Source organism: Sparus aurata, chromosome 8 (assembly GCF_900880675.1).
Source record: "Sparus aurata chromosome 8, fSpaAur1.1, whole genome shotgun sequence".
Taxonomy (NCBI): Eukaryota; Metazoa; Chordata; class Actinopteri; order Spariformes; family Sparidae; genus Sparus; species Sparus aurata.
Genome location: NC_044194.1, coordinates 8,199,279 through 8,210,071, shown reverse-complemented (window position 1 = coordinate 8,210,071; position 10,793 = coordinate 8,199,279). Strand labels below are relative to the sequence as shown.

At 44.2% G+C, this 10,793-nt stretch overlaps 1 protein-coding gene across 2 annotated transcripts in view; it reads right to left on the bottom strand.

Annotated features, from left to right (window-relative positions):
* Window positions 1-10,793, bottom strand: part of wwox (WW domain containing oxidoreductase) — a 138,084-nt gene that overhangs the window by 86,293 nt on the left and 40,998 nt on the right. For both annotated transcript variants that reach the window (XM_030426105.1, XM_030426104.1), the window contains exons 7-8: window positions 9,496-9,681; window positions 4,431-4,695 (exon numbers count right to left, since the gene is read on the bottom strand). In XM_030426105.1, coding sequence (XP_030281965.1) covers window positions 4,431-4,695; window positions 9,496-9,681 — 451 coding nt within the window. The remainder of the gene's footprint in view (window positions 1-4,430; window positions 4,696-9,495; window positions 9,682-10,793) is intronic.

The window sequence follows — 10,793 nt, the reverse complement described above, 5'->3', positions numbered from 1 at the left end:
TCTTATCCTGAGGTACAATCCCACATCAAATAAATCAACCAAAATCGGCGTCAATCAAATTTTTTAAGCATTAAACAGAACTGTGATAACCACTGCCGCACACACACATATACATCCAGGCACATACTGTACACGAACAGTACACTACACACCACTGCAGGCCAGATCATTCAGCACTGATAATCACACCAAAGGACACAGGGAAAACTCCCACTCTAAACACGCTGAATTAAAGAAACAGGAGTTCCGGGCCTGGTCGCACAATCTCTGATAAGTAGATCAAGGCACGGGGAGGGGAACATGATGTTAGTGAGAGATAGTCTGGCTGATTAAAATGTCATGGCTCTTTATAGATGCCTTTCTCAACTCAGCAAAATGGAATCAGCTCTGTACATCAATAGCGGAGTGGGCTGTGCTCCCTGCTAATAGAGAAGTTTCTTTTGCCTTAAGTGGAAGTCACAACACAAAGAATGCAAAAATCGAGTACAAAATATATTTTGGCAGTGCGCGCGCAAAACAGCAAAGAGATAAAAGTGGAGGGGCAAGAGTGATAAAATAAGAGAGCACGAAGCACAATTAATGAGGCAGCAAAGCACGAACACGATTGGCTGACCGAGTGCGAGGCTTATGGCCTGACATGACATTTCCTCGTCTTTACTACAACAATCAAATTAAAGATTTAGGACCACATGTAGCTCCAGGTGTTTCAGCTGTCTCCGTATTGTGAATTCATGTGCCTGTGTGTGTGTGTGCCCGCGCATGCTCGTCCGTGTGTGTGTGTGTGTGTGTGTGTGTGTGTGTGTGTGTGTGTGTGTGTGTGTGTGTGTGTGTGCTCGTCCATGTGTGTGTGAGGCGCAACTGTATATCACTCCACCTGTGCTCCTATAAATCAAACCTGTGTTTTAAATGAGAGGCTGGTTATTTGCGCAAGAACACACACGGGGGCTTTGTGATTGTTTTTTGGAGTCGACATTCTGCTTGTGTTTGCATCCCAGAACAATCTCCATGGATCCCGCAAGCGTACGCAAGCAATTAAAGCGATACCATCTTCATATCCCTGCAACCAATAACTGAAATAATATCACTGTTTTATTAAGCCCTTAATGTGGGGGCAGAAGGAGTGAGGAGTGGGATTTTAAAGAGGATACACTTTCAGGGGCCTTATCAAGCCCAGATTTAAATAAGAGCAAATGCTCAGCTTAAGGGTGTGCCTCTGTATCTGTGTGTGTGTCTGTGTGTGTGTGGCCTTTATCAGACATGAGTTTTGGCTAATCGCTGTGTCAGCACACCAGAATTTAATTACTAGCTCTACCTTTGTCCTTTAATATTTACTAACATCTACACTACGTGTAATTAACCACGTGTAGGAAAGCCATAGCCTCTTTCTGGAGGAGGAACCGCTCTGCTAATTGCATCTGTGTGCTCACATCCAAAACATTAACGCACTCTTAACCATAGGCACACACATAACACAGAAGTGTTGTGCACTCCTGGGAGACATTTCCAAATCAGCTGATTAAAAAGCACGTTTATTACAAGTTTTACTAATTTTGGTTCAACTAAAATCGACACAGACCGGATTCAAAGACTGAAACAAGACAGCGAGAGATGAAAAATTATATTAAAAAAAAAAGGGGAGTGTTTTGTGACATAAATGGTCAAAGTGAGGAAATGTTCAGCTTGGCATTTTGTGAAAGGTGCTGAGGAGCGGCTCCTCTCATCTCTCATCGTATGTCAGAGGGAGGAGAGACAAATGACGGCCTGAGGCCTTGTGTCTGTCAAACATGATGGATAAGAATGACGCTTCGCTAAAACTCCAGCACACTGCAGTTCAACACATCACATTTTCCCTTCAGTGCAAACACTAAATTGATAAAGTATGCAGAGCAGCTAATGGAAAGATGTAATAGTCAAACTAAAGCATATATTAGGCGACGATGGAGCCTAAAGGGTAGAGTGCTGCTATCAATTGAAAAGTCTTGTAGAGCAGAGGACACAACTTAGACTAAAATAAATCACACTGTTGGATTTTATCGTTCATACCCAAAGTGTGTGAGGACATTAACCTCAGGCTCCTAACATCACCTTATAGAAACACACACACGTGCTATGAAGACTCTCATGCAGTGATTTATGATGAACCCTCGCACACTGACAACAGTCGCCACTCTGAGCTGTTATTGCCTTGGGAGGAAACTTTATCAGTAAGCAGTATTATATATTATGATCTAATTGAATTCCATTGACAGCAATAGTTACTGTAGATGTAATGCTTCATCAGCGTCAACTGCATATCAAAATTTGGGTGTGACAGGCTGTGACAACTGAGGTACAATTGATAAAAAGGTCAATCTTTATGACAGTTTTGCAAATTGCCACTGGATGCACACAGTCACAGTCTGATGAACCCAAAAGAAACTTCATCGCTCGCAGAAAGAGACGCATTCCCAAATCGGGCCAACCACATTGACGCTCTCTGTCGGCTGCATCGAAAAATTTTGTCCACAAAATATCAGTTGCTTCGGCACTTTATATTCCCACAAGATGGCCGAGGGGGCGTTGCCATAAGCCTTTCACAAAATCCATAAAAGAATATGTTGACTGGATGATTAACCTCCATTGACTCCTTCACAACTCTATGGTAGCGTGTCCGCTGTTCCATGAATCAGGAATCCACAAAGTTTCTCCTCAATCTGAGGTTTGACGATAAGACCCAGCATCCATATGCTCCTTTCTTTCCAGAAGAGGCTGAGCAGTTTGACACCCACATAACTGGAGCACAACCTCGAGTCAACCCCACCAGTGAAATGGGCAAGGCTCTGTAACCTATAGAGGTTGTGTTCATTGGTTTGAGTCCCTCAAAGTGCTCCTTCCATCAGCTGACAATCCAATCTAACCAGTTATGGTTAGCAGTTCTTCTACCCTCCTACTCATCAGATCAGATGATACAACTACAGTTAAAGAAGTTGTTCACTGATCTTCTCCTACATGAGATGTTCTTTATGGACGGCGTGTGACTGGCACAGAGGTCCAAAGAACAGAACCAGTTCAAGAACCAGAGCTAATTAAGCAAAAAAGGGTTTCCAGTCACCCCTCTCACGAGGTTTCTCAGTCATTATCGAATCATTCATCAATCATTAAATCTCATCTGAGTGGTTAATTCTCCAGTCAGTGGCCTTGACTAAAGCACTAGCCTCTAGCCTGGTCCCTGGGATGGATTAAAGGCAAAGAAACAGTTTCACTACATTGTACACTGTACATTGTACAATAGCCCTGTCTGTTACCCAAACCAGGGACTAAAGAAAAGCTGGATACTCAGAACCTTCCTCTCTGCAACTCACAAAAGAAGAGAAGCCACATCCTAAAATATAGAGGGGAACTCAAAAGCCAACAGCCAGAGGATCATGAGTATCCTGACACTGGACCCACTCGTGTCTCCATGGGTACCTCCTTAAAAGAAGAAGGTACGCAGTAGTTTGGTTCCAGAGCCAGTACAGTGAGTAGCCCACCTACACATACTTGGTATAGCTATATCTCCTGCACCACCTTCTGCTCCATCCTCATCAGAGAATGGCATTCCATGTAGCAAGTCTCTTACCAGGGACCAGTTCGCCAACGGAGACCCTACCAAAAAAAGCTCCCAGGGTCATGGAGGCATGTTGGGAGTCACAACACCATCACCATCAAAGTAGAGTGTGATCTCTCTGAGGGGATCCAGTTTTATTGTTGCTTCAAAATTAAACTTGTAAACAGATATTAACTTCAGGTCCCTCTGGCACAGCACACGGCCTCCTCTCTCTGTATCAGCCTGTGAGGACATAATGTCTTTACAGCATCTCTGCTCTCAGACAGGCCTCTAGTCAGCCAGCTAATATGACTCCGAACTTAAGATAATGCATCTGAAAAAACCTGGTAATAGGTTCTCCTGATGGGGGTGGGGTGTATGGTAAAAACATACTTGACAGAGAGCGCATTATTTTAGCACTGTGGAGAACATGACTGCATACGAGTAGAGTAGAGACTTGAGTTTGCGCAGTGCATTTACTGTAACCTAATCGTCGCAGTACACAGGATCTGGAATATCGCCTACCCTTGTGAGAGGAACCGCCTCTCAGAGTTAAATAAACAGTGACAGGGGGAAGAGGAAAACAAACCACAGAATATCTCTCTATCTGTGAAACCCAGACTCTCTCCCCGAGCCCTCAGCACTCAGCAGATCAACCCCTCTCCATCCTTTTCCTCTCCTCTCTCCCAGGAACGTGCCAAGACAAACATATAGGCAGAGTAAAGGATAGAGGAGAGTCTACAGAGCTACTTCTAGTGGAATACGAACACATGTTAACCAAACCACTCTGGTCGCAATTCAGTTCTATTGTTTGTGCAGTCACGAGGTTATAAAACACTTTGTCAAACCTGTTTTTTTCTCTTACCATAGACTTGGTGAAAGGTCTGGCCAGTGTGAAGAGAAAGGTCATCAGCCACCAGCTCTGGTGAATGGAGGTGTACATCATGTTCCCAGGATGCACTGCGTTGGAGTAGACACCATGAGGCGAGAGGCGGCGGTGGAGCTCGTTGCTGAAGAGGATGTTACAGAGTTTGGCCCGATTGTAAGCCAGCATGGACCAGTAGTTCTTCTTTGCGGGCGACAGCAGGGCCAGGTCCACTTTGCCACACGAGTCTAGCAGGTCTGTGAACCTGAAACACAGTCCAGGATCAAGAGAAGTTAGACTGTGTGAGTGTGTCTGTGAGTGTGTGTGTGTGTGTGTGTGTCTGTGGAGGCTTTAGACGGCCAGATGTGTGGTGCTGGCTGAATACAAATCAAAGACGTGACATGATGTTCTTTAATTGCCTGCGACAGAGCTGTTAAACTCCAGATGTTTGACAAGGCCCCTTAAACATTACACTACTCGTTGTGTTATTATGCAGTCACACAATCCCATCACAATACACGGGCACGGAAAACCACACTCCCTGTGTGTGTTCTGTGTGTGTGTGTGAGTGAGAGAGAGAGAGAGAGAGCCGGGCTCCAAACTGGTGGAACACATCCTACATATTAATCCAGTCATTAGAAAACAACCAATCAAAATGTCACCTGGTTTCCTTGTTGTGATTTTACAAGCTCGCTGCCTCTTGTTTACTGTCGCCTTCCGCAACATCCTTGCTTGGCTAAATTACAACATCTGCAGGCTTTTCATTTCATGTGCTGCAACTTCATAACTACTTTAGCAAGTCGAGGTTGATAAATCAACTGCCTGAGCACCAAACGGAGGGGTCTTTTTTTGAAAAAAAAAAGAATTTCACACTGGTGCAGTGCCCGTTCAAATTGTGCCTGGTAGGAACATGCCGACTGCTTGGCCTCTGGCATTTCCTCAAGAACCGCTCACCCAAACTATTTCACAATATTTGACAATATTATTAAAACGTTATTAAAACTGGAGACGGACGACACAACGCGTTCAGACATACATACATACAGTATATGTACGTCTGTACATGTTTTGTCCGTGCTTGCTTGGTGTTGTGTTATTTCTCTGTGTACAATCGCTCTGCTTTTATTGTTGCCCAGGTCTTTGTCCCACTTTTACTGTAATCGACGCGCCGTACATCACGATCATTGTTTTAAACTGGTTTATTGATTTTAAGGTTGCCAACATCACACCTGGCCAGGGGACTACATACGAAAACTAACCTCTTGATTGATTCCAGCATACAGTATTTACAGTGATGTTCATTGTGCACGGTCCCTGATACCTTAACTGAATTAAAACTCTTCACCAGTGAGATTAAACTGAGGTTGACCTGTAAAAGCAGTTTACGGCCTTCCATTGGTTGATTCTGCTACATGTCTGTGCATCTATTCGCTAGTTTTACAGCCTCCACCTCTGTTTTTTTGTCCTGCATGCACTTGTTATTCTCTTGGCCAGTTTAACTGAGAGTCACATGCATTTGTCCCCACTCAGCCAATTAGAGCCCTGAAGCCTCCACCCTGCTGTGATGTGAGACGCAGAGTTAAACAGCTCACTGTCAGCTTGTTAATGCAAAGTTTATTTAATTGCAATTTCAGCAAGAAAAGGGCCAAATGTGAAGTTCCTCGGACAAACAGCTGTCGACGAGAAAGGAAACCTGACTTCCTGTTTTATGTTGCGTCTCTGCATGTGTGCATTCACAGTCATATCGAAGAGATCAAGATGCACTTAATATTTTCTTTTAATCATATCGTTTATCGTCCAAACAACTGCACACTTGACAAAGGGTTCTTCAGCAGTGCAACCACCAAGTGTGAAGCACGTCAGATAAAAGGTTCCTCGAGATGTGCGAGGGAGATACCGTTAGATCTTATACTGAAGTTGTGCCTGGTTACAACTGAATGCAGCAATAAAGTGATATTGAAAATCAATGAATTATCCTGCAGAATGATGCACTCAACCTTGCATAATGAAATATAAAGATTTTGGTTATAAAAAAAACACCTCATCCGTACATAAAAGTACGGAGCCAGACCTGCAGGTCAGATCCATCAGAGGTAATTTCATTAAGGATATCATCTCCTTGTTTGACCAGATCTGATGCAGCACTGGGGCAAAGTAAACCTGTATTGGGCCAATTCCACTGTAAGCCCCTGTGGTGGAAACTGATAAAGTGTCCAGCCATTACCCATGTGTCCATCTCTCCCACCCCTGTCCCTTATAGGTCAATGCTTTACCAGAGGACAAGGGGCTTAGGGAATACAATATGCTGCCAGGTCAGGGGTCACACGCTGCTTGTGAGGGGAGGCTAAGTGAATAAACGGGAAATCGCAGAAAACTGAAAATAACTCAAACAAAAAAGGAGGCGACTTCAGTAGATGTAATATAGGTCTGGAATGAGGTGGACAGAATGGGAAGATGTAATATGAGATATTGTCTATTTCCGCTCCTTCTTCCCCTCCCTCTGGTGCGTGTCCGTGTGTAACCGACTCTCTCTGGTCCTGCCTAAGCCCTCTTTGAAGGGGTTAAAGCCGCTGCCGCTTGTAGAGGAGAGAAGGAAAGGTGAGTGTGTGTGTCTGGGAGGTAGGAAAAGGAGAGAGGGAGCCGACCTGACCATTCTCGTCCTTGCGATGTGTTTAAATCGGCCACATTCGGCCCGTTCGCCTGCTCCTGTGGCAGTTTTTACGCCTCCAAAACTTGTGTGACCTCACTGTTCTCACAGCGCAGGAAAGTCTTGCATCAATCATCTGTTGTCAATACTCCCTTCATGACGTGCTCCCTTTCGATAAGCTTTTCCTACTCTCTCTTCCTCTCACGTTTTTTTTACAGCATGTCACAGCAGCGTGACCCTCGAGTGAATCTGAGTGTCAAGCTGCTCCTGCCCTCTCATGCATGGCAGTCTGTATAACATAACTCATACGAGGCCCGCTGTAATAGTGCTGCTGTTTGATCTGCAAGAATAACTCTGCGTATGTTCTCCTTGTCTCAGGTCACTCTGCCGAGCTCCGATCAATCACTCTGCTTTGCCGTCTGACTGACTGAAGCCAGGATCAATGTCGCACACACACACACACACACACTCAGTCAGTCAGTGACACTGAAACACATGGCTCAGGGCTCGGGCTCACAGATCACTGCAAGACATCATGCCTGTCTACTTTATGACAGGGAAAACAGACGCCTATGGAGTGGAGTTGCTTGACAAAAAGATAAGAGTTGGAAAACAACGGCAGACGGAGGGAAAAGAAGGGAGAAAGGGGCTGAGTCAGGGGGTCAGACAGAAAGGAGCAGACACTTGATCAAAGTAAATTTTAGCTGAAAAGTCCATCCATCATGTTGATGATACGTTTAATTCATAGCGACAGCGTGTGGAGGGAAATGAGTTTTCAGTGAGTGAGGCTGTCATGTTTGACAATATGCATTAAGTCTGATGTATCAGTTTGTAGCGAAAAACTGGCCAGTGCAGCGGCTGCGACTGCACGACTGGAGCTGAAGAGTTGTCGGAGTAGACAGGGTAGTTATGGGATATTACTGCTTAAAATCTATGAGTGTGACTTAAATACGGCTTAACTATGAATGCTGGGAATACAACCAACAGCATAGTGCTCACATCGACAAGAACACTGCATTCTGCCATTAAGAGAAGGTGAGCGTCATCAAAGTGTTTAACCTCTCACTGTTTTTACTGTCAACTGAAGCACTTTATTTTATTTTTAGAAAACTGAAAATGCCATAAGCAAGGTGCAAAATTGACTGTTTGTTCATTGACTTGTTCTCTGCCCTCCCACAGTTCAAACACATACAGGACAGGTTAACTGGCTCCTCTAAATTGCCGGTGGGTGTGAACTTGAGTGTGAATGGTGGGTTGTCTTTATACACCAGCCCTGTGATGAACTGGCAAGTTGTCCAGGCTGAACCCCGCCACTCGCACAATGTCTGCTGGGATGAGCTCCAGCCCCCTGCGACCCTGCATAGAATAAGCATTTGCAGATAACGGATGAATGGATAATTTTGAGCCCTACAGAAAAGTGTGGCACTGCAGCTAAACCGTAAGAAAAAAAAGCACTGCACCAGCTGTGTGGATGGACCACACTAGTACTTTTCACTTTGGGGATTAAAGTGTATTTATCTTCACTCCTGTTTATCACCCTGACTGCAGCAGCAATCTGTGCATGCTTGGTGCATGCCATTTCTCAGAATCTTACAGCTAATGTACGGTCTTGTTTGGCGACTTCCTCCCTTCTTCCCCGGAGGTTATAGCGGCAGGCAACCAAATGAAACATTCTGTTATCTTGAGGAAACTTGATGAACATTGGTGGAAACATTTGAGATAATGTAAGTACACAACTCAACAAAATATATACAGAGGTCTATACATTTGAATGCAGAAATGTTACATATTGTGTCAACCAATATGCATTACTAGCAGTTGTAATTATCATGTCGTGAAAACACAGGAAAGCATCTATGTGAATGGAAAAAAAGTAGATTAACTCAAATTGAGATAAATGTACAATGTGGCACAATAATAGGTCAGGTAAGGTAATTAGGTCTTGGATTTATCTTGTTTTTTATACATGTTTTCTACAACTTGTTCTGCAGCGGTTAAAGGTACAGCACCCTGTGGATGTTTTTTCTTCCAGTAGAGCTGTGGAGCACTTTAGTTTCTCTCTTTTGCTAATGTTTTATGAGGAAGGAAATGGATTTAAAATGTTTGTTAGACCTCAAGGATGCAGACGGAGAGCGCTGTTAGCAACACTGAACATAAACTTTATTTGTTTGGAAGAAAACTCCACGGGGCACGTTTAAGGTTACTGAATGTAAAAATGTACACAATTGGCCCAAATTGTGTTTTTCTCTGCACATTCAACATTTTCAAGAATTAATTAGGATTTGTTGAAACAGACAAACACCTTTTATATCCTGCTGCAATTGCCTCATTTTAATAGTCTCCTCTTGAGACCACACACTAATAAGTCAACCTTGGAACAAGATCAAATTTTTTACATGCCTAGTTTATTGTCCATACCTGTGGGACTCAGAGGAAACCACCACAACACGTGCGGGGGCTGAGCGACGCAGCACATCCTGCAGGCACTGGACGAGCAGGAAGTGTCCTAGATGGCACACCTGGAAGGTGGACTCCAGGCCGTCCTCCGTCAGGCTCCAGGGCTGAGTGCACACTCCTGCATTACACACCAGAATGTGCAGGGGCCTATGGAGGAGGGGAGGAAGGCAGAAAATAAAACATGTTTGATTGTTTATTGATTACAAGTGAAACAAAGAAGACAGAGCTGCATTAAAAAGGGACTTTTTGAACCATATTAAGCTGAAGAGGAGGTAAGGAGAGACAGGGAGCAGAAAATAAAAAAAGGATGGGATAGTGAGAAGCGAAGGCAGAGAAAGGAAACAGGGTGTCTTATTCCAGAGAGTGGAAGACTTCAGAGGTCTACAGAGACAGAGCATCAGTAATGCTGATATGATACAGAGGTTTCCAGTGCAAGTCCCAGTGGCTCGACAGGTACTGTAGATACCGAATACAGCTGGCGGGAATCCAAGAGCAACAACACATTGAAAAGCAATCTCCAACCGTTTCAACACACAAGGGTGGTGGAAGTAATAGGTGTTGATACAGGTTCTGTGTAACTGCTCTAAGTAACCAAACCCACCAACACATCGACTCAGAGAGGGCAGAGCAGAGGAGAGCAGATCAGAGGAAACGCATACACTCCCAAGCACATGGTCATGATACAAAAAACAACTGACTTTAATAAAAAAAAAAAAAAGGAAAGAAAAAAAGAAAATAGCTTTAGCGCACACACAGACAAATTTCCATTCCTGCAGACTTGGCGTGGGCGAGCAAGTAACACTCCCTTCTCGCGTGCCACTGAGCGGAGATTGGTCAGGGCAGTGAGAGATCCTTGTCGGTGACAGCGTCGCTCCAGCGAGCTCGAAACCACAGTAACACAGCCGAACAATCCAAACACACCCCACCAATTTTTAATTTCTTCCATTAGAATTAATTATGAGGCCGAAGGCAATTTGTGTACCCTGTGTTTAAGACTGCCTACTGGATTAATTAAAAACTGGATGCTGGAAAATTAATGTGTGAATTGTTATGCCTTTCTATAATGAGCCATCCCATGCTATTACATAGGAGTGTACTGTACGATCACCTTCAGGCCTCCGAACACACACAAGGTTCATTAAAGAGCACAAACCTAGTCACAAGTCAACTTAAGGAACGCCGACCTCAGCACATTATCAGCGGGGGCACACACTAGCAGCGAGATATTCAAATTTTTATCCGCGATACAAAGAAGGTGA